Source organism: Alexandromys fortis, unplaced genomic scaffold, assembly GCF_014885135.2.
Source record: "Alexandromys fortis isolate MF-2015 unplaced genomic scaffold, M_Fortis_MF-2015_v1.1 scaffold_138, whole genome shotgun sequence".
Classification (NCBI taxonomy): Eukaryota; Metazoa; Chordata; class Mammalia; order Rodentia; family Cricetidae; genus Alexandromys; species Alexandromys fortis.
Genome location: NW_026068034.1, coordinates 684,516 through 708,188, shown reverse-complemented (window position 1 = coordinate 708,188; position 23,673 = coordinate 684,516). Strand labels below are relative to the sequence as shown.

The following is a 23,673-nucleotide window of genomic DNA, read 5'->3' as shown; positions in this document are numbered from 1 at the left end:
AAGAGTAGAGAGACCAGCGGGAAATGCACCAGACCCTTCTCTCCTGCCTCCTAGTCATCCAAGGTATGAGGGGGAGACTTGGGCCCTGGGCCTCACTGGAAGGGCTAAAGAGGGAAAGGATGGGGGTCTCTATTCAAAGTGATACTCTGAGGTCAGGAGGCTACTGGTCTCTGGGACGGAAATCCCTGACTCTCAGGACCTACACAAATCCCTCCTGGGAACTGTTTGTTGTTTTTAGCTAGATGGGGACTCTGCTCCTGCCCAGATCTGAGATCATTAACACTTGAAGAATGCAGCCTCTCCTCTCCATCCCCGTGGACTGGCCTGGATCTGGTCTTCCTCCCACTCAGTCAAGGAGCAGGAGAGTCAGCTGGGGCAGGGGGAAGGGGGTGAGAACAGTGATGAGTGACCCTTTCCTGAGGCCTGAGGATCCTGAGTGATATTCAGACCGAGGCCTCCTTCGGCACCTCCTGCCCCCACCCCCAGTTACTGCCATTCCTGCTGTCTCATCTAGGCACCATTAGGCCCTCAGATGGAAATTTCTCATGCTTCTCCCAAGTCCTTTTTCCACCTTTTTCTGTAGTACCAGGTATCCCCAGTGGCAATGGCCAAGAACTGTCCCCCCACACCTACACCTCCAGGCAACTGCCGCCAGCCTTTTCTAAGGTCAGAAGATGCCTCTCCAGCCAGTTCAAAGACCTGGGCCCCACTGCAAAGCTCTGGGAGAGGTGGAGAGAAGGAGAAATAACAGATGGGAAAGAGGAGACAATGAACAGACTGGGAGGCAACTGATTCTCCCCTGGGAGAGTCCATGCACCCCAGTGAGGACGGAGGGGATGCATCAGTCCCAGGCCACCCGACATCGCTCTCTTCCCCTTCCTGTGCAAGGGTGGGAGAGGCAGAGGTGGCATTGAAGGCTCCGGCCATTCCAAGAATGAGCCGTATGAAATCCAGTGTATTTCCAGAACAGAGGCAAGATCCTGCGGAGGCGTGAGCAAGGCCACTGACACCTTGAGAGAGTGGCTTCATCTGAGAGCAGCATGGAGGGGAACGTGGACACAGCACAGCTGCTGAGAGACAGGTAGGGCACACTGCTGGTCATGGGAGGCTGGGAAGCCAGGGCTTGAACTGGGATGGCAGAGACAAAGGTAGAGAGCAGTAAAGTCACTGGGGAGGGTGTGGCAGCAGGGAGCCAGACGACCCTCTGCCCTGTTTGGGGGCCTGAGGAGAAAGGATGCTCTAATTCCGAGCCTACAAAGACAGAGAGAAGGCTAAATCTGCAGGAGAGGCAGCCATTGCATCTCAGAAGTTCTTACATGTTTCTGGAAGACAGCCAAGTGGAGATGTCAGGAGACCAGCAAGGGCTGGATATATAAGCGTGCATATAGTTGAGGTGGCACCTGCCAGCTGTCATCCCAGCACTTGGGAAGTAGAGGATGGAGAATCTGGAGTGCAAGGTCAGTCATTCTCACCAGACCATTTGAGGCCCAATCTCAAAAGCAAAGACATGCACAGGACTGACTTACTGAATGCATCCAGGAGTACAGTAGGCTAGCAGAAAGAGAAGTCTTAGGGTAAAGCCCCGTGGAAGCCCTCCTCTGTGGACAGACCAGAAGCTGCCAAGAAAGCTCAGCCACGGAGAGCTGAATGGTCAGAGTGAGGTCAGGGCAAACACAAGCTTTGAGGGCTGGGAAGGCAGTAAGCCTCTGGTTCATAACCTGTGGAGATCGTGTGTGTGTGTGTCTGTGTGCTGTGTTTAGGTGCCCTTAGAGGCAGAGGCATCAGATTCCCTAGAGTTATAGGCAGTTGTCAGCCACCCAACATGGGCGCTAGGAAGTAAGCGCAGGTCCTCAGCAAGGACTATGCGCCCTCAGCTGCGGACTATCTCACCTCTTCCTCTCTCCAGTTGTCCATCTTATTTATTGAGCCAGGGTCTTTTACTGAACCGAGAAGTTACCTATTTGGAAAAGCTGCCTGGCTAACAAGCTTCAAAGAATCCTCCTGTCTCTGTCTCCCCAGCACTGGGATCATGACAGTGTGCGCGGGGGTGGGGGTGGGGAGGTGTTTGTTTATTTTTACATGAGGATCAAACTCAGGTCTATGTGTTTGCATGGGAAGCACTTTCCTAAGTAAGCCATCTCCCTAGCCCTGATTGGAAGTAATTCTTCAGCTTTGTTTGTAAGCTGGCAGAGAGATATGGTTATATGTCATGTCAGCCCGACACTGAACTCAATGGTCATACAAGGGAGACTTAGGCAGGGGTGAAAAGAAATTAAGGCAAGAGAAAGACCCGAAACGGAGGAGAGTGTGGCCTGAGGGACAGATAGACGGGATCCCACTTCAGAGAGCTCTTGAGACCTTCAAGAGAGCCAAGGAGATTACAGGAGGCAGGTGGAGAGGAAGAATTAGATACAGAAGTATCCATGGATGGGAGAGTCAAGGGTAAGGCCCTGTCAAAGGCACATGCACCAGGAGAGGTGGACTCATGGGAGACCTTGTAGACTAACTTCCACCAATGGAGTCAGGAGCAGGAAGATAGGATTGGCCAAACAGGACCGAGGGGCTGAATTCTTCCTGGACCTCCAACTTTTGCAGATTTCTTTCTGTCCTGGGTCATAGCTCCAGGTTCTGCTGGTCACTCCTCCTGCCCTAAGGCCTAAGGGCTACCCAGCCTTCTCCTTGTTACTAAGGTCTACCCAGCCTTCTCCTTGTTACTAAGGGCTATACTATTCAGGCACCCCATCTTATAAGGGCTGCTTCAGCATCCTTCATGGCTTTCCAGATTTGTTAATTGTTCCTTTTTGTCAGCTCCCCTCAGTTTCCCAGCCTAAACTTCCTTCCTCTAAGTGATGCAAAGGCATGCCTTCCAGGGTTCATTTTTCTCCCTGAAGATGGAAGTCACGAAATCGGGGATGCAGATGCATTGGTTGCCTGGCATTCATAAAGCCCTGGGTATAAGCTCCAGCATCACTTAAACTAAGCATGGCGGGACACCCAGGTAATCCTAGCACTCAGGAGATGAAGGCAGGAGGATCGGAAGTTCAAATTCATTCTCTGTTTTTTATTAAATAGGAAGCCAGCCTGAAATAAATGATACCCTGTCTCTAAAGGGAAGGAGGGGGAGAGGGGAAAGAAGGAGGGAAGGAAGGATGGAAGGAAGGAAGTAAGGAGGGAGGGAGGGAAGGAAGGAAGGAAGGAAGGAAGGAAGGAAGGAAGGAAGGAGGGAGGCAGGGAAGGAAGGAAAGAAGGAAGGAAGCAAGGAGGGAGGGAGGAAGGGAGGGAAGGAGGGAGGGAGGGAGGGGGGGGGGGAGGGAGGGAGGGAGGGAGGAAGGAAGGAAGGAAGGAAGGAAGCAAGGAGGGAGGGAGGGAGGGAGGGAGGGAGGGAGGGAGGGAGGAAGGAAGGAAGGAAGGAAGGAAGGAAGGAAGGAAGGAAGGAAGGAAGGGAGGAAGGAAAGATTCCCTGCTGACAGTAGCCAGGAAGAGGCTCTTGGAGAAGAGTGACAGTCTAAGGCCTCTCTCTAGGGAGGAAGAGTGGATTTAGCAAGGAGAATAGGGGTTGCACGGAGAGCATGCAGAGGGTGTCACCATGCACCATCATCCAGTGTCCTCACGCCTCAACACGTAGGTGCAGGAGTGGTCTGAGAAGACTTTCTAGCTTGGTACCACCAAGGACAGCAGGACAAGGGCATATCTGAGAGAGAATGGGGGAACAGCTGGGAGGGTCATGTGGGGTCCCACACGTGGATGAGAGAGTGAACAAGTCACAGGAGGAGTCAGCAAAGGGCATCTGAACATGTGACTTGAAAATGCTCTTCCCAGGCACGAGGAGAGCTGCTGACAAGAAGCTGAAGCGCTAGGTAGGTTGACCACTGAGACCCCAAGGTTTTGAGGGTGGGCAGGAAGACCAGAAGCTGCTAGCTTCGGTCTTGGACAAATGAGGGGGCATGGCCAGGATGTGCAGCCACACTCTGCGCACGTGCACAGCACACATGCACAGCCACACACCCACACCCACCCACACAGTCACACTCTCGCGCACGCCCACAGCCCTCCCAGACACTCCAAACACCCTCACATGCACTCACCCTCACACGAACCCCAGACAGCAGATGGGGCGCTCGGGTAATTGGTTAAACCTGTTCCCGATGTCTGGCTCCGCCTTGGCAGCGCCGTCTGACAGGAAAGCTGGCTGGGCCTGCACCGCTAAGCCTGCTGCCCCCATCCCCTCCCACTGTGGGACTGCCCTGGAGCAGGGTCCCAGAGAGGCCTGTGGGCAAGCTGGCTCCTCTCAGGCAGAGCCTGGCTCTCCAGTCAAAGAAGGCTCGATGCCCTGTGGGAAGCAACCTCAGCACCTGTGAGGAGAAGTTGGTAAAGACAGCAGGCACCATGCAGACACCAATCTGGGAAAGTTCTGTGGACAAGAGGAAGCAGAGTCACTGCTCCCTGAGAGGAAGGACATGGATTGCGCCAAAGGGTTAAGGACTCCTGCTTGCTACCCTTGAGGCTTGTGCGGCTGACTCTAGGCTCATAGCAGCTCAGAAGAATCAGGCCGTCATTCGCTGAGGCTCTGGAGGGCAGCAAACCACTGATGAGAAGTGGCCAAGCAGGCTTGGCTAGGGAGGCCTGGTGCAGCTGTTCACCAGGCATGGATGCAGGGGAGGGGCCAGTGTCTGCTCTCTGGCCCTTTGCAGGCCTCCCTCTCTGGGCAGGAGCTGCAGGGAATGAAGCAGCCGCAGTCCTGTCTTCTCCCTGTTCGGCTGCATCTGCGTCTCTTTCGTCTCTTCGGGAGAGACTTCGGTTTGTTCCCTGGAGAGGGCCCAAAAACTCCCAAATTAGCAAACCTGGCAAGCCCGCAGCTCAGAAAATAGTTCATCCTGATTCCATGTTTTTCAGGCTCACAGAAGCCTTTATTAATGAAGTCACAACACCAATATTTACCGTCTGCGGGAGAGGCACAACATGGGGGGATGGAGGGGGCTCCCCGCCCCGCCCCAGCAGGCCTGCCTAGGAAGATTGGCAGGTTTCCGGTCCTTCTAGTCCTTTATCTTCTTGACAGGGCATTCTGCTGTGATCTTCCAGGACCCATCCCCCACCCCCACCCCCAGCCAAGCATGGTAGGATCTTCAGAGGAAGGGCCCACCCTTTCTGTCCCACCACCACTAGGGCTTAGATGGGAACCTCTCCTAACTCCCACCCTACCTGTTCATGCACCCCCCGCCCCCCGACACACAACTACTGCACTTGGTTGGTAGGAAGAGTTGCCGAGGGTTTAATTCAGAATCAGCCAGGTTAAGACTTTTAAGATTTGTGGGATGTGTTCATTTGATGGAGGAGGGGACAGGAGGAACAACGTCTTTTGGTTTCTGGAAATTGGAGTGGACATCAACAAGACAGGCAGAGTTGAAAAGGGTACCCAGAGGACAGTGGGAGTGTTCTTGGCAAAAGAACCCGTGTTCTTTTCTGCACCTAGCCCAGGCAACACGCATGGGCCTTCAACCTGGATCAGGTGTCCACAGGGTACTCACCAACTTCCCAGATGGGAAGAACAGCACAGGCCAGCAAAAGTCGTGACTCAGGGACACCAGGAGCAATGTAGGAGAAACCACAAGTCAGCACAGGACTGAGACACTATCCTGCCTGATGGGGGTGGTGACAGAGCCCTCCTGGCCACAGCATGGAGGACCTTCTTAGATATTCACAGAAGCCCCTTAATGTCTGTGCTCTTCCCAGAGAGCAGACGGGGGTCAGGCAGGTGGCAGGGATGCTGCGGGAGCTGCATTGACCAAGCATGACTGGACACCACTGTCTGGTCTGGAATCTAGCTGGGTAGAACAGACATGAGGTGTGGATGGACCAGAGGAAGCGGAGCCGAGGTACCCAAAATGGAAACATGGTGGGTTAGGAAGAAAAGGAGGGCATTCCTGCAGGTGGAGAAACAGATTAGCTCAGGGAGGGAGTGAATGGGTGTGGCTACAAGGGGGACTGGGACAGTGGTTGGTGACTGCCATTTATGCCAGCAGAGGGCTAGAGTGGACGGTTGGGGAGTTCATGGGAGATAAAGTAGAGGCAGGCCTGGGTGTTGGCTGGGGAGACTGCTGGAAACACAAATCGAACTTCTCCAGGATGGAGGAAGTGTGTCAAGGGGGAAGGACAAATAGACAAACTGAAGGGCAGAAGGACAAGAGTTCACTGGACCGTCTTGCCTTTCTCTGCCGATGACCTCTGCAAGCTCACCATTAAGCCCATGGACACTAGGTGTGTCCTCATACTTACAATCCAGTACTCAGGAGGCTGAGGCAGGGGGATTGATGTGACTAGGAAGCCAGTTTGGGCAACAGAGTAAGATCTCGCATTTGAATTAAAAAAAAGGCTGCCTCGTGCAAGGCCTGGACTTGGACCCGCCTTAACCCACTCCCAGCACTCCTTCGTCTGGATTCTACCACTCGAGTCTGTATGTGTAAGGATTCTCCGCCCTCCTGCCCCTCCATGAGTTTGCAAAGACCCAGCGAGGCTTCCCTTCAGGCTCCTGGGCCCTGAGCACCCTTGCTGACCGCCCCCACTGCACTGGGAACTGCCACCCACCCCCATCCAGGCTCTACAGTTGAAGATGATGACTGTGCAATTAAGAGAGAGATTTTTATTATTCCCATAGGGAAGGGGGGGGCATGAGAGGATCACTAAGAACTATAGCAGGTACCTGGAAAATAAATTAAAACAGAAATGTCTCAAAACAAAGACAGAAAGAGACATGAGAGCAGCTGGGAGGCTGCAGTGATGGTGGCCCACCCAAGCAGCAGGCTCTCCACCAGAAGGCTGAGCAGTCCCAGGCCTCAGCCAGCCCATTTTCTTGTCCTTCTGACAGTGATGGCCCCAGGCTCCAAGCCCTGTGGGGCCGTGACTCGAGGCCTCCCTGCAGCCTGGCTAGGGACTGGCCAGAGTCCAGCTTGGGCCCCCTGGGGCCCCGGCCAGCAGCAAGCAATGCTCTGCCCTTGTGGGCTCATGATTGTTCCCCTAATCATTAGAGGTGACATCAATGTCCTCCCCGTTGGCCTGCTTCGTGGCGATACGCCACCGGTTGATATGGTGGGAACCCTTCTTCTTCTGCTCGGACTCAGGCCCTTCCTCCTCCAGCTTCTGCCGTTTGTATTTTGTCCTCCGATTCTGGAACCACACCTTCACCTGGGCCGGGAAGGAGGGGCACAGGTAAGAAACACCCAGAGCAGCCAAGATGGCCTCCACACTCCAGCTAAGCTGGGAGTCAGATGGGGAACTGAGGCTACTCAGGCCAGGGTTCTCCCTTCCAAGCATCTGCCACTTGACAGGTCTGAAGACTGCTTATCAGGTGCCAGTGAGGAGGGCAGGGGAAGGACTGGACCTGAGGCAGTTTTCCAGTCTCTCCCAAATAAAGACAAAGCGGGTATAGCTGCTGAGCCTCCTGGTTCCTGCAGCCACAGTGAGCAGACATGAGAGAGCTCTGCCAATCTCCAGAGAAAATGTAGTCACCCCCAGAGGACCTAAAGCCCACTCCATCTCCTGTGCTGGTCCCACAATGCCGCACAGAGACAGACAAGGCTTCATAACCTAGAGGTGGAAGAACAAAGTCTGTGACAGCCAGACTACATCTAAGATCCCAGAACCATTCATGGATACTGAAAACTCACATGCTCTCTGTCACAGCCTTGTTCAACCTGGAAACCTGTCCTAGCAGTCCTGTGAAAATTGTCCTATTTACTTCAGAGTAGAACTGGGCAGGCCAGAGCTGTGTGGACGAATCCTGTCCCTCAGGTACCAGCTCCTCGGGGCAGTCTGAAATTCACCCAAGAACCTCTGACTCCTTCAGACAAATACGGGGAGAGTTCTGTCTGAGGGCACCCCCCTACACACACAGGGTCAGCTCTGAACCTCCTGGTCCAACAGAACCGGCTCTTGTGGCCCCTCTAGATGCCACGGGTCACACAATAGTCAGGAGAGACATTGGAGGACATAAGTGAGTGAGGACATAGGGAGCCCTCACTTCTGTGCCAGGCAGTGGGCGTCCCTATAAGAAGAAGGGTGGGGCTTGCACAGCTGGGCCTACCATCTTCTGGGATGGCAGGAATGCGCCTGCGATTCTAGGCATCTCCAGGAAGCCCATCTAGTCCGTCTCTACCATCCTTCCTCCTCCCCCAACTCCAATCATTCCTCCTTCCTCCTCCTCCTCTCCCAGCATTATTGGGAGTCCATGACTCAGCTCTCACATCCTCCCATGAGTGGCTCCCCATGCACCCTCGGTACTTCCACACCCCGGAAGAAACGTGAGTTCACTGCTTTGACTGCACACCCCTTCACTTGGCCTTGAGGACCAGCCAGGCCCAGATCCTCCTTGGTGCTAGCAGGAGTAAGTCGGGTGCTCTCCTCAGCTCAGTCTCTTCCCTTCTCTGGACTTACATTCCTCATCCACAGGAGAGACGCATTTGGGAGCCCTTGCTGCTCCAAGGCACCTCCTGGTCTCCTGTACCAGTGGATCCTTTGGGTAGTGGGGCAATGGAGTTGCCAATCTTCCTAGGAATAGCAGCATGGATGAAAGCAAGCGGGTTTGCCCGCCGTGGCTGCTCAGACAACGTCGTTCGGTTGTTTTTGTACTATGGTGGTGAACGTTTCAGCTCTGGCAACTGCAGTGACTGCTGAAGGGGGATCTAGAACCCAGGGCAGGGCTGAAGGCAGTCTTTGCACACAACTGCAAAGGCAGGCAGTGGCAGCCAGCAGTAGGCCTGGTATCCTGGCTGTAGGATGGTTTCATGCCTAGAATGTGCCAAGCTCACACAGCCTTCCTCTCTGTCATGGAGGCTCTCCCGGGTTCTTCTCACAGTCCCAGAAAAAGGCCTCCACTGAGCCATCTGTCCTGACACTAGGTTGGTGGTGGGAACAGTGGTGCTCAGTGCTCCAAATGCCACCAGTCAAGAAAAGAAATCTGGTCCAGGGAGCATCTGGTACCTGGCTTTGGTGAATGAAGTTAGGGGCAAGGGACTCCTTCCTTCCCAGCCAAGGCAGGGGTCAAACTTGTAGCCTGTTCCTCCTTGGGTAGACAGGGAAGGATATTGGGTGCTTTGAGCTCAGGACTTCTGGATTCCATGCCTATCTCGCCCCTGGATGGTTCTCAGCACACCAGTGACAGCCAGCCCATCTCCTGCCCTCCACCCCAGAGTGCACTGTGACTGTGACAGCCGGTGGTGGATGAGTTTACCTGCCTCCTGTGTGTGACTCAGATCTGGGTACAGGATGTCCTATCTGACAGGTTCAAGTGCACTGGTTGTGAATGGTTTCAGGTGGCAATGGACAACACCCAGAGACAGAGGGTCACTTCCTGTACCTTTCTCCCTTGTCCCATCCTCAAGACTCCTTCTGGAGACTCATGGTTACAGAGGCGTCTGGTGGGACAGACCTAGCATGCTAGCCTTGCCTGGCAACTCTCCCCCAAGGAAGGAAAGTATCAGTGGCAGAGCAGAAGCCTTGTCACAGCTTCAGGCCTGGGCAGCATCCTGGCAGAGCACATGAAAGAGGCTTCCCAACTATGCCTCACACGCACCGAGCCTTGTGATCTAGCCCCAACACTACGCAAATCAGAGGCGACAGTGTTTGTCCACAGTCCCAGCACTTTAAAGGTAGCGACTGAAGGGTCAGAAGTTTAAGCTCATCCCCAGCTAAACAGTGACTTTGAGGACAGCCTTGGTTACATGAGATTATTTCAAAATCAACAGTGGAGACAAGAAAGCAGCTCGCTCACTCCCTAGAAACCAGGGCACAGGCCTCTTCTTAGGCAGCCTGTCTGTCTTCTGCAGAACAGCCCTGGGCTGAGTATCCAGACGCTGTTTATAGAGCCTGTAATAGCAGGGACAGTTGTGGCTTCATAACAGTACAAAAGCCAGGACGAGCAGTGTTGGTACAGTGTACCCACAGCCATGGGAGACAGAGATCTATGCACGGGCGAGAGAGAACAGAAGGGAATGGACCCAAATTACCAGGGACTTTTGTTTGTCCCCTTAACTTTTCTGAATTTTCTTTAGCCCATTACTGATATCAAGGGTTCTTTTTCCCCCTCCTAGATTTAAAAATAAAGAAAGGAACTGACTTGCTAGGGTAAAAGGAGATGATAGTAACACCCTATAACCTAACCCACTAGGTAACTCTGGGGTCAGCCCTTTTGCTAGAGGGCAGCGGCCCCGGGAAGAAGGCAGATCACAAAATGTGACTACCAGCTCCATGGGAACCAGTTTTCAGAGGTCATACCTGACTATATATTCTCCCCACCAATATGTATTAACTTCTCTTAACCTCAAAGACATATGTGGAATGTTGACTGGAGGCTCCACCCACCCAACTTGACCCCTGTGGTTTGAGGGAAAAGCTCCTATGGTCTCCTGAACTCCCGCTTCACTGAGTATCTCCCAATCTCTTGGTGAAGCCAGATAAACCCTTCTGAGACTCCCCATTTTGGACTGGGTTGTGTAACCTGGAACTCTCACTTGGCCTTCAAGAACCTGCTCAGGCATATCTGGACTTCAGGGAGACAAAGCAGTGTCTTCCTGGCTTTGGAGTTAAGTCCCAAGGCCCAGAGTTGTGTCCATGTATGGCCATCCAGTCAGACGGAGGTAGAGGGACCCAACCCCATACTGTAGGCAAGTGGTGCCAGGGACAGATCTGGAAAATGGGCGGAGCCAGCAGAAGAGGGACTGGAACGAATCAGAAAAGGGCAGGGGAAATGCTGAGTGCGAAAATGCAGAGCCACTAGCAGACATGCTTTTGCAAGACGGTTTTTTTGTTTGTTGGGGGGGGGGTGTTTTTGGTTTTGGTTTGGTTCGGTTTTGTTGAGACAGGGTCTCACTATGTAGCTCTGACTGGTCTGGAACACCCCATGTAGACCAAACTGGCCTGAGCATCAATTCTTAATTCTGTATTAATTGGTTTGGGAGAAACCAAACAACCTTGGTTAGCTTCAACTGCCAACTTAACACACCCTAGAATTTTCTGAGAAGATAATCTCAATAGAGGCTTTGCCTAAATCAGATTGACCTGTGGCCATGTCTGTAGGGAATTCTCTTGATGATTAATGGAGGAAGGCCCAGCCCACTGTGGGCCAGGCCATTCCCTGGACAGGCCATCTTGAACTGCATAAGAAAGCCAGCTGAGCATAAACAGCCTGCCTGCCCTCTGGCAAGCAACATCGTCCATGGTTCCTGATGCACTTCTTTGGCCGTGAAGTGAGTTCCTTGGTCAAAGGCTCTTGTGTGAAATAGCCAGCAGGCCTACTTCTATGTACTTGCCTCGACTCCCTGTCTTGACTTCCCTCGGTGATGGACTGTAATCTGGAATTGTAACCAAATAAACTCTTTCCTCCCTGAAGTTGTTTTTTTTTTTTTTTTTTGGTCAGGCTATTTTAGTAGCAGCCACAGAAATAAAACTAGACTAGATAGGAAATTTGTACACAGAAGATTTGAGACCAGGAAAAGCACAAGGAAGTAAGAAAGAGTGGATTGACTATTTGCTGGAGGAAGCTGGAGGAGGGAGAGCCATTGTAGAGAGGGGCAATGCTCACCTTGAGTCGTGCGTGTGTGATGAACAAGAAACTGTTGTGGATGGACCAACAGACTACGTCCTCAGAGGACTGGTCCCTCTACATTACTGTGAAGACGTGTGCGTGAATACATAAACAATGGACAGCGAGCTTAGAAATGAGTAGAAAGCAGCTCCTGCCGGTGTTTCAGAGCTCATCACTGAACTTTGGGGTGGTCTGTTTTGGACGAAGGAAGGCTCGCTCGCTCAACCTTTCTCCCCATTCCCCCAGCCTCAAGCCTTTCGGCTCCAGGGGCCTGTACACTTTCCAGAGAAGACCCTGTCCTGTCTTTGAGATCTCGTAGCTCTGAGATGGGAAGTTCTCCGTATGTTCTACTGTGCGCTCTTCTGCTGTAATTTAAGCCTGTCTTCTGAGTCTGTCGGTCTCAGACACAGAAAGTCCTCAGAATAGACAGCAGCTTGGAGGCATCAATCAAGCCACCCTGCAGCCTGCTCTCTTCCCTGCCCTCTCTTGGGGGATCCATTTCTTGCCATTTGATCATGTCAGTCTTCCTACGCTCAGAATCAACTCAACCCTCACTCCGCCAAGCTAAGGCCACTTCCGACATGCCCACTAGCTGTAGCCCTTTCTCCTGACTCAGCTTGTATCCTGCTCCCTCCACACAGCCTAGATCCTCACCCTTACTCTGTTAAACTCACCTGCTCTCAGGTCTGTGTCCCTGTCTCAGCACCTCACTTAGTTTCTCTGTAACCCACCAAGTAGGTCTTCTAGACTATCAGGAATATGGAGATGTTTGAGCCAAGGCTTAGCAGAAAAGGTGTGTCATCCCAGAGTCAAAATGAGTTTGTGTCAAAGGTTTTTTGCCTTTTCCCTAAAACTCAAGTCACTTGGATATCTCCCTGCTCTCTATCCTTCCAAGGGCAGACCATCCCATGTCAGGAAGCAAGGAAATCCCATAGGTAGGTAAGACATCCTGGAGCCTCTCGAGATCTCCCTCTTGCTCTCAAACCCCATGATGGCAGCTGGTTTTGGCATCTCTATCTCCATTTTAATTTACCTTCTTCAAACCCTTGTCTTCATCTCCTTGCACCTATAACCTTACATATCCCTCAAAACCTTTGAGGCCAGGAGCCTGCTGAGAACCTCCTGCCTATCTGATCTCCTCTGACCCCCTCAGCCTGAGCTTTGACTTCAGGGCACTCCAGTTGATTACCCTGCCCTTGACCTGCAGGCTTGTCTGGTATTCATGTATTCCCCATCATTTGAAGATTCTCCAAGGTCCAAGACCACATTCCTGCCTTCTCCCTCACAACTCAGCAAAAGTAAAAGACAGACACTGCTGGTCCAGTCTAGGGGGTCAACGGAACACTTAACTAGCCAGGATCAGCACTCATTCCCCTGTCCGGTGACTGTCCACTGGCATCTGAGGGGTACCTTCGGTATTGCCTGATGTTTTGGTGTCTGAGGAAGTCAGTCAGCAGGCATCTCCTATGCTGGGCACACATCCTCATGGTGTTAGAGGTGCTAGTCTGATCCAGGTCTAGATTTGTCAAGCAGCCATACGGATGCAAGCTTGGAACCTTCCTAGCCATACCCCAGGCTGAACACAGAGGTGAGGAGCAAATGAGCACAACACAAGAGGGAGCACTGTCTGTGCCCCAGGCCCCATCTTTCTACCTCTCAGCTAAGGTGTACATACAGCTCTGCACCAGTTAGCTCAGGCTACCTGCCTCTCAAGATGGAGCTCTGCCAACACATAGCTCCCCATCTCAGACTTATCCATACATAGGCTGCCTTCGTGCCATCAAAACCAACAATCAACTACGACAGTATGACTGGACATTTGGAGGGGCAAGACAGGGAGGGAGCAGCCAAAGCAGAGAGCATTGGAGTAATTGATAAAGGCTAGCCTTGTGTGGGGTATCAAAATACATGTGCCTGCTCAGTCAGTACAGTGTTTCATTTGTTGATTTGAGACAGGGTCTCTCATAGGCCAGGATGGCTTTAGTATCTCTCAGGATGACCTTGAGCTTCTGAGCCTCCTGTTTCCACCTTCTGAGTGCTGGTATATACACCAGCTTGCCTGGCTGAAAACTTTTGAAAAATATTTATGTGCATGCATGTGTATATATGGACCACAATCATGCAGTACCCACAGAGGCCAGAAGAGGGTGTTGGATCCACTGGAATTGGAATTATAGATGGTGTGAGCTGCCATGTGGGTGCTGGGAATTGAACCCCAGTCCTCTGAAAGCACAGCTAATACTCTTAACTATGGAGCCATCTCTCCAGCCCCATGTCTGGCTTTTTTATTCAGTACACAGTCCCTGAATATCTACTCCATGTTGGGCATTGTGCTAGATCCTATGAGGAAATAAGCTTGACCTCTGTTTCCTACAGTCAAGATGCTAGGATCTATTGTTCACCATAATTACCCAGGGAGCTACTGGAAAAATGTTCTTCCCTTGGAATGCAACTTGGATGTCCTAAGAGCATCTCCTAGGTATCCCCATATTCTAAGAGCTCCCTGGGAGATGGATGCAGCTGATCTACAGAATGACATATGGCCATGGCAGATAATAAGTCATAACAGCAAAATGTGGGGCTTATTAGGAAAGGCAAGGGAGACACTGTGAGTTCTGGGAACATGGAGGAGGGATCTTACACAAACACACACAAATACAGGAAAGTCAGAAATAGAAAGTGGATGGATGAGCCTCACAAATTCAAGGCTGGAGAGGATTCAACCACAGCAATGTGACAACTGAAGCCTGGGGATAAGCCTGAGCCAAGCTGAGTTGAGAAGGTGATAGGTAATCATGGGCAGGTGTGTGAAGATATTGTTAGTTGCTGATAGTCCTCTAGGAATGGATGGTGGACATACAGAGGACAAAATGGATGAGATGATCAACAGATGGGTACACGGAGGTCATTATTAGGAAGAAAAGCATGTAATTTGGAGAAAACACTTACCGATTTGGGGAGACAGTTTAATGAATGTAGACAGAGACAGGTTGCTAGATAAAAGACAATTACATGTGACGGGCCGAGCACAGAGGCCTGACGAATGCAGGTGTCATTTTAGAAACACATAGCGGGGAGCTGATTGGAGTAACAGATACTTGACAGGTAATTTTGCATGTTGAATACTGAGAGAGGGATGGCTAGCTAATCATACAGTGTACATTCAAACAGAAAGTTTCAAGGACAATAGAAAAGTAGCTCTGACCATGGATATTGAATGTGGCAGGAAGAATGTTGGCCAGGGGACACCTAGGAAAGGCCTTTGTTATGCTACTAATCTGACATATTACTTTAAGTGAAGAGAATGGGCCTGACAAGGAATGGGAACGGATGTTACTTGAGTTCATAAAAGATGCCTCTAATCCTCAAATAACTTTTTCCCGAAGAAGACACCACTGAGAGAGGTTAAGGAACTTGCCCATTGCACACTGCAGGCAGCCATGTATTCAAAGTCATGTCTGCTGACTTGGGTACCTGCTTAGCCTCAAGGTTTTTACCTGGAAAGACAGGACTACAAGGAAGTTTTTCTCAGCTCCTCAGGGAGTTCTGTGATAGGAGAGATTGCTGTTCTGTACGTAAAAAGAACCATTCCTGAAGGAACAGGATTATCAAGAGTCCAGATGATTGGCAAGCTAGACACATCACATTGTTCTCTTTGGCTTTGTTCTAAATGTATGTTTGAAATGTCCCATAACAAAAAAAGGAGAGCAGCAAGCAGCCTGTGAACTATGAACCAGCATTGTTAGGAGCTAAAATTGACAGGAAGGCTAGATTCAGTTTGAAAGAAAATTAATTAAACATGCTCTCACTGGGCTAAAAATTGGAAAGTTTAAAAACAATGATGTGATTTCAACAAGTGCTAATCTGTGGGTGGTAGAATTATAAACTGTTTTGTTTTCTTACATTTCTGCAATTAACATTTAATAAATATTACTTTTTACATGAAGTTAATTATAAACACCATTCTTAAGTTGACACCTTGTTTTAAACAATTATTGTAAAGCACTGTTTGCCAGGAGGGAAAAGAGGTGTTATTTTATTAGCTTAGTTTTTCAACATTGCTTCTTTAAAAACAGTTTTTTAAATTAACTCTGTTCCTTGTAAGATTTTTTTTTTCAGTTAGAGCTGTCAACCAGCAACCCCCCAAAACCTCCAGGTTCTGCAGTTCTGTGGTAGCCTGGAAGGAGGCCATGCTTTAACTGTTATATAGGGTAGCAGATACAATAGCCAAAATGCCAGGACCGGGGGTGAGATCAGTACAGGAAGCCTGGGGTGCAGTGAGGGGCTCTGTCTACCCCAGAAGCTAATGGGAGGGTACAGGCAGACCCACTACCTGAAGAGGGGCGGTGGGGAATCGTATAGCAGGGTGGAACAGGAGGAAGGAGCAGTGGAAGGGTGGAGAACCAGCAGAGCCTGAGCTGGACATCTGGGAACTGGCAGGGTCGGAAGGCCTATACGGGAAAGCAGTCAATATATCAGCCAGACTGAGAGTCACTCAGCTGCCTCAGTCCTTGTACACAGGAGTGGACGAAGTATTTGATGACACTTCCACCCAGTGTTCATATATTGTGAGGTTCTTGTAAAAAGAAAAATCCCTCATGTTTGCCTCCTTACCGTTTCCTAGACTTCTCTAATGTTTTTCCTTAAATAATAAATTACTAAGCCCTATCTGGGAATTATAATGTCACCTCCATTCAAGTCCCCCAACATCAATGCATTTCACACCCTTCCCAACTCAGGAGGCCCTGCGTGCTCAAGCCTCCTGCCTCAGTTCCTAAAACACTTTTAGAGGCATATGTCTGCACGAAGAACAGCGAATATGCCGCAGTCCATAGAGCCCCAGCTGCTCTGTGTTGGGATCAGGGTCACCACACTGGAGCTACAGCTGACCTGTACTCACTCATTCCTTCTGCTGTGAAGCTGACACTGGCTTTCTTTGTCCACATACCACAGGCGCTGGAGGTCAGCTAAGGTCTACCGAGCAGGGCAAAGATGACGAGATCACCCCCCCCACACACACACACACAGAGAGACTTTTGGGTGCTGTGTCATTTAGAGTGGAGACAGGCTAGGGATCTTCGCACTGCGGATCAAATTCCATGCTTCTGGTGGGCTCCTTCGCCCTGATTATAAGACCTAGGAAAGCTCCCCAAGTTGGCTTTTGTCTGTGATGCCAACAAGCAGGAGTCAGAGACAGGAGGACTGCTGCGAGTTCAAGGCCAGCCTGGGCTACACAGCGAGCCCTTGTCTCATTACAAAACAACACTCCTGCAACTTATCAGGTCAAACAGAAAGAAAGGGTAGGGTTTGGGGGTGGGAGATGCGGCGCTGCAGGTCGCTCTTGAAACCCGAGGACTAGGGAGACCTGCACCCAACCGCCTACCTCAGGCACTCTGAGGCTGCAGCAGGGGGTTGCTTACCTGCGTCTCAGAGAGACTGAGGCTGCCGGCCAGCTGCTTCCGCTCAGCTCCCACCACGTAGTGATTCTTTTCGAAGGCTCGCTCCAGCCTCAGCAGCTGCGAGGGCGAGAAGGCCGTGCGGATCCGTTTGGGCTTGCGTGCGAAGGGCCCGTGTAAAAGCAGCCCGTCCTGGGGAACGTCGCTTGCTGCAGCCAGAGGCGATAGCAGCACACGCAGGTACAGACAGAGAGAAGGGGCGCGGTGAGTCGCCTGGCCTCTGCCGCGAACGCCCTGCCACTTAAGAAATCCTGGCACCTCCTCTACTTCTCCCTTTTCCCTTGCCGCTACCCTGAAACCTCACTCCAGAGCTACCGTCAGGGGACGACAAGCAGAATCCACTCTAGAACCAATAGGCGAGTCCAGGCCTGATGAAGGCCCTACCGGCCCAAATCCAGCATTGCCAGGGGAAGCAGAAAGGCCAAGGGATGGCAGAAGCCCCTTAGGTCTTTTCCTGTGCCCTTGCAACTCTACCTCCACCCGGGCCCCAAAGATTGATTAGCTTTTAATGATCTAATCCTGAAGCGTCCCCCTCCTGGACCAACTATAGAGAGGACAGGGCTGGGGGTCAGAGAGGTGGTGGGGGAAAGAACAAGACTGATAGGTAGATCAACAGACTTCATGGAAGACTGTAAAGTACCCTACAGCTAAGCTCCCAGGCTACTACTAGCTGCTGAAAAATCCTGCTAGCAGGCCTAGGCTCCACCACGAAGGAGGTAAAAGCAAGCCAGGTCCAGCAAGCAGGCAGACTCTGGAGTTCTCAAATCTACTTTTTTCCTGCCCTTCCCTTCTCTCCTGAGGACTTAAACACTGGGAACAGGCCCATAAGGGAGAGACAGAAGAAGGGGCACTCTTCTCATTGGAAAGGCTCCGGCTACCTCCCCGAGTAGTCCTGAGCAGAAAGAAATATCTAGAAGCTGTCCTCTCAACACACACACACACACACACACACACACACACACACACACACACACACTCAAGAATATTCGTTCCCCGTTGGGTGTGTGTAAATATACACTCCAGCTTCCCCTCCGTCTTTTCCTCCCATTACTGTACAAGATTTCAGAGTGTGACTGTCCCTTGGCAAAGCTCCCACCCTCTGCTCCTACACTGAAAGGACTGAGTAAGGCTGGGGTGGTGGTCAGGAGGTAGAAAAGCCAGAGCAGGCTTCTACCCAAGCTGCAGCATACAGCCCCCCTTATCCCCCCCCCCGCACTGGGCCCTCACACAGTTGTATATTCTCAGAGGCCTGCAAGCACTGGTCCTCACACAGTGGCCTGCATCGGTTCCCCTGACCCTACAACACAGAGACCTAGATGGGATGTTTTGACAAGAGTTAGCTGTTGAGATTGACTGATCCAATTAATTTCTTCAGAGATGGCTACTGGGTTGACTCAATTGGACCTACTGTTTTATTCTGAAGACAGTAATCTGGACGATTCAGATGAGATCCCCCATTTCTGGAAAGGCCATGTGAGTGAAACAGTCACATCATGAGTGCCCTTGTTAAAATTCAGTCAGTAGATATCCCTGGGCTTTGGGGACCTACACCAGTCAGTGGGGTGGCTGGAATCCTGTTTGGAACACAGTTGCCTGGGACTAACCTCCTATCTCCTACCCATTTCAAGTGCTGGGTCTGCACAACTACACAGCAGGCTGAGGGATGTCACTGGGGAGTAAAGGATGGACATGTGTCCCTAAGCCATGGGGGTAGGAGCACCCAGGATCTCAGGCCTGACTGAAGGAGTTTCATTAGGTCCTAGAGGGAGAGTGGAGGAGGTAGCTTCCCAGAGAGAGAAAAAGGGGAAAACATTAGAAGCCCGTTCTTGGAGTGAATAAGAAGACTGGGAGCCTTGTGTGAAGACCAGTCTGGAAGTCCACGGAAAGGGGAGAGAAATGGATGAGAAGCCTTTATTGAAAAAATTGCTTCAAAAGTCCACATTGTTCAGAATCCAGGTAAAGCCTCAACTCTGGCTTCCTCTGAACAAATGATCCAGAGAGGAGCCTTGGGGAGCAGTCTGGCTATCTCATCCCCCCAAGGGTCTGGCCTAACCTATGTAGATATGAAGCTGCAGCAAGGGGAGGCCACAAGTCTGAGTTAGTGGCATGCAGAGGTGTGCAAGGAAGGGAGGAGCTGAGCAAGCAAGCCCGAGCTCTGCTGCGCCTTCCTTAACCGCTCTGTTGAGGGAGTGTGCCAGTCACCTGAGAAGAGGAGGAAAGCGCTCTCTTTTTAACCCCATGGGATGAGGATGACCAGAACAAACTCTGTTCTGATCAAAGGCTTCTTTGCCTCCAGTCCTCAGTCTTGCTTGGCTCAGGGAAACTGCATGTCCTGTTGTAGAGGTTAGCATGTGCCCCCCCCCCCCCCCCCGCCCCAGTATGTGTTCTTATACATGGGCCCGAATGGAGTCTTCCTGACCCAACTATGAAAGAATCAAGAAGTTAGAAAATTACCCAAAATATTGATAAATGGTAAGTTATTTGATTAAAAAACACCAAATCATTTTTCCAGTGGGAAAGATGATGTTTAGCACAAAACAAAAATCCGACGATATTAATCAATAGCTACATATTTCTGTAAAGAAAGGTGGTGAGGTGTCTGTGTACCTGGGCACTTCTTTCCTTGACCTATAAGAAAGGGTCCACACCTCCCTACCACTTCCAGGAGAGCCTGCCCAGCTCTCAGCTGAACCACGGGACGGAACGAGCGTGAGGCTGGGATACAGCCTGTTTGGACTCAACAATTTCAGGCTGTGAGAGAAGGTGTCAGTTTTAGACAACCATCGGAAAGGAACATGACCTATTCCTCCCCGGAATTAAGAGTTAGGATGTGAAAATTTCCACATCTTGTCTCTGCAGGCCTCTACAAGGCGATGACTGGGAGCTAGCAATGGAGATTCTAAGAAGCAGGCTGCGGGAAGCAGCGGGAATGAGATACCGAAGCACCCAGAGCTAGAACTCCAGCCCTAGATGGAGAGGCGGCTTTAGCTAGTGACTTGGAGCCCGGCATCCCTGCGGAATGGCCTGGAGCTAGGATCGGGAGAGGGTGACGGTAAAGCGGAGGTAACCTCTTCCCTTCTCGTCCGGTGCGAACAAAGGCGCCCTTTGAAGCTAGTATCCACAACCGCAGAGGGTTGGGAGGGCTAGGTTTCCCTTAGTCCCCTTCAGACGTAGCTTTCCACTCCAGAAAGTTCCTAATCGCTGGGCAGTATCACTAAAACGACGCCAACCTTGCTCAATCTTCGCGGGTTCCTCCCGTTTGGCCCGCAGTTCGGAGGTCCTGACCGTGCACCCAGATTTCTCCTCTTCGCTTAGGGGAGAAGCGGCTTCCATGCGCCACCGGCTCACACTGCCGGAAAGCGCTGCGCACAGAACGCGGACACGGTTCCTTTTCGTTCTGGTAGGGTTTCTTGCATCAAAACGGGACTGAAAAGAGCATCGCGGAGACCCGGTTCTCTAGAAAACGCGGCGCCGGAGGGCCTGGGACGGCTCAGTTTTTAGATCCGAGGCCGGGTGGGATCTGGAGGAGTCAGCGTAGTCGGCACGCAGGCTTCATGGCTGCTGCACCTCGGAGTTGAGAAGGTCGGTCAGTGCCCATCGGATTTCCGAGTTCGCAAGCGCGGCTATACTGGAATCCTTCTCCGCGTCGAGACGCGGTTCTGGAGAGAAAAAACCCCAACGTTTGTGGAACTCCACATCGTATCAGCTGGGACCGATGGCTTAGGGAGTAGCGGAAATTTCCGAGAGGGTTTTGCGGAGAATGTATTGACTTTGCCGGGCTGCGGATGCTCCGAGCCCGAAAGCTGGATCTCGCAAAAGGTGCCACCAGTCCAGGGCGAGGCGGATTAGTCCAGAGGTGCGAAAGATGGAGAGAACGGGCAGAGACTCCGGACTAAGAGCGGGAAAGTCCCATCTAGGAGGCACCTTGAATATGCTGAACCTCTTGAGTGTTCCTGGTCTGGAATAGGCTAGGAACCGGCAGCAACCTCTCCTCCAGGGCCCCTGATCTTTCACAAACCAGTTCCCTTCAGCCAGGGTCCCTTCAGCCCAGGTCCCTTCAGTCATGGGCTCACAATCTCGAAGACTCAAAACTCCGTTAGCAGGCGCAAAGCTGAAGATAGAGCCTACCGGGGACCTCGGGTAGTTGGCTAAATCTGAATAAAACCTCATTTTGGTAGTAAGCATTAATGTGGAGTGGTGGGAAATGTTAGTTAAAACAATTAATACCAATACCGTAGGCTTTACCCCTCCAGCTTGGAGAAATCTTTGAGGGGAAAAAAACCTGCCCTCTTAAATACTTGCAGAAATAATTGCTCTATTGGATGAACGGGATTTTCTAGGTTAGTATGTCGTGGCCAGGTGAGGCTGGGGTCATTGGCTGACAAACCAAGGCCCTCTCCAAATAGCTTTCTCCGAGGCAGTCAAGCAACTAAAGCTAAAGCTTCAAATATATTTTATTATATTAATAATTGCATCAAATACCAGATTCACTTTAGCCGTGTAGCCCTGGCTTACTGTCAAAGTAGTTCCTGGAAGCAATGTGCCAACCTTGTTTCTTTTTTGCTGCTGTTTCACAGAACGCTGAATTTACCTATGGAAACGCGGAAGACTGAGGTCCAGTCTATATACCAAACTGGGAACTAAAGCAATTGCTATAGGTATCAAGGCCAGTCTTTTTCTTAATGAAAGAAAGGGAAAAAAAAACCCTACAAATCCAAGGAAGAAAATAAACTGCAATAAACACAACTCTCATTTCTTTAAGAAAGTCAGACAACTGGTGTGTGTGTGTGTGTGTGTGTGTGTGTGTTTGTAAGGCGCTTGGAGGGGTCTTAATTAGCAAACCAATTGCGGGGTTGCAGATGGAGAGGGGAACTAAGACTATCTATGACCTTAAAAGCCCCCTTCTCCCGTCCACCACTCAAGAAGACTGTCCTGAGCTTCTAGCAACCGGAGGAGGTCAGCGATGAATAAAGCCAATTTTCATACTGCAAGCCTTCCCCACTTTAGGTCCATGAGGCCACTTGTGACTTGGAGGAGTGTGGCCAAGGTTGCTGAGAAACGTCCCAAGACAGCGGAGTAAACCACACTGTCCTGCTTCCCACAGAGCCAGGGAGCGCAGGTGGACTTTCCTCTGCGCGGACGCACCAAGAGTTGTAATGACCGTGAGAGCGAAGTACGGTCACAGCTCAAAGCTCTGGCGCGGGAAGGGCCACGCACTTTCAGGGATGGGACCAGTTTAGTCCTAAAGGAAATTAAGGTTGGCCAAGGGAGGGTTAGAAAAAGCTCCTAAGCTTGTATCCTAACCAGCCACATACTTTGGAAAACATGGAGGTCCCAACCTCACTTCACGGGTAGGAAACCAACATAGATCACAGGCTAATCGCCTGCGCACAGCCAAGGCTGATTCCCCCGAGCCTTGTCCGTAACAACTTCTGAACAGCCCCGCCGCGTCCTCTCCCGCGTCCCCGGGTCATGAACACAACGTGGTCACTCACCCTGGAAGCGGTGGCCGAAGAAGCGATTCCGAAGCACCCAGGGGTAGAAGTGGAGAGGGTCCCGATGCTGGGCGCCGAAGAAAGAGTGAGGGGGTTGCAGCGAGGAGGCTCCCAGCTGGTGCGCCGGGTGCACCGTCAGCGCCGGATGGTTCATGGCCTCGGGGAACACAAGCTCCGGCCCTCCGTAGAGCGAGCGACCGGCACCCGCGGCGGCAGCGGCCGGGAAACCACTTACGAAGGCCGCCTCGGCCGCACTGGGGTGAGTGTAGTTGAGAGCCGTGGGCCTGAGCGGTTCCTCTGAGGCGGCCACTGCCAAAGGATGGGAGCCCGCGCCCCCACTGCCAGGGCTCCCGCTGGAACCACCATCCTTGGCCACCAAGGATTCTATGGTGAAACCCCGCTTGGCCGCAGGCTGGAACATGATCGCGGCCGCCGAAGCGGAGCGAGGTAGCGGGGCTCTGGAAAGCGCTCGGTTCCCTGGCGCTGCCGCCCTGCGGGGTGTGCACCGAACCAGGCACATGCACTCACTCCCGCACTCCTCACCTCCCCCGCCCGCCCGCCCGCCCGCGCTCGGCCCTTGCGGGCGAGCCAGGCGCGGAGCGGCGAGGGGCGTGCGAATGTCCTAGCACCGAGTTGAGCCACTGCGCACGGCCAGGAGCGTGGTCCCCGCGGCCCAGTGGGCAGCTCTCGGCAACCGCCCAGGCTCGGGGCTGCTTATGCTACTGCGAGTCGCTTCTGCGGTCCCCCCGGCTCTTTCCCTTACAAGTCACCCTGAGACCGACCCCGGCCCACGATCCTCCTAGAACTGCCCAGCCAGGCCTTGGCTGCTGCTCTGCTAGGAGAGAGTTAGCGGGCACCTGCCCCGCGCTCGCCCATTGGCCGCCGCTCACCTGCCCCAAGGTGGGGGGCGGGGCGGGGCGGGGCGATGGATGGCGGGAGGGGGTGCGGTCCCTAGTCGGAGGCAAAAACCGGACTGGAACATTGGCACGCGATCTAGTGTCTCCTCACCCAGCCCCACCTCACCCCCTCTGCATCTTGATTTTCTGCCTTGGCCCTTTAGCTGCCACCGCAGCCTGGCCTGAAAGGGACATTGGCAGAGCCCGGGTTCGAGGGAAAAAACCCAACTCTTCTAGAGTGTACTGCAGTT

General features: G+C 52.1%; 1 protein-coding gene across 2 annotated transcripts; it reads right to left on the bottom strand.

Annotated features, from left to right (window-relative positions):
* Positions 1–7,011: 7,011 nt before the first annotated feature.
* Positions 7,012–23,046, bottom strand: Emx1 (empty spiracles homeobox 1). 2 transcript variants are annotated; one of them, XM_050164845.1, is made up of 3 exons: positions 22,527–23,046; positions 16,996–17,180; positions 7,012–7,179 (listed from the first exon to the last, which is right to left on the bottom strand). In XM_050164845.1, the coding sequence occupies exons 1-3, from the start codon at positions 23,044–23,046 to the stop codon at positions 7,012–7,014; spliced, it is 873 nt and encodes a 290-aa protein (XP_050020802.1). The 2 variants fall into 2 exon arrangements, with proteins under 2 accessions (XP_050020802.1, XP_050020803.1); XM_050164846.1 differs by having other exon boundaries at positions 16,996–17,176; positions 22,523–22,947.
* Positions 23,047–23,673: the final 627 nt, after the last annotated feature.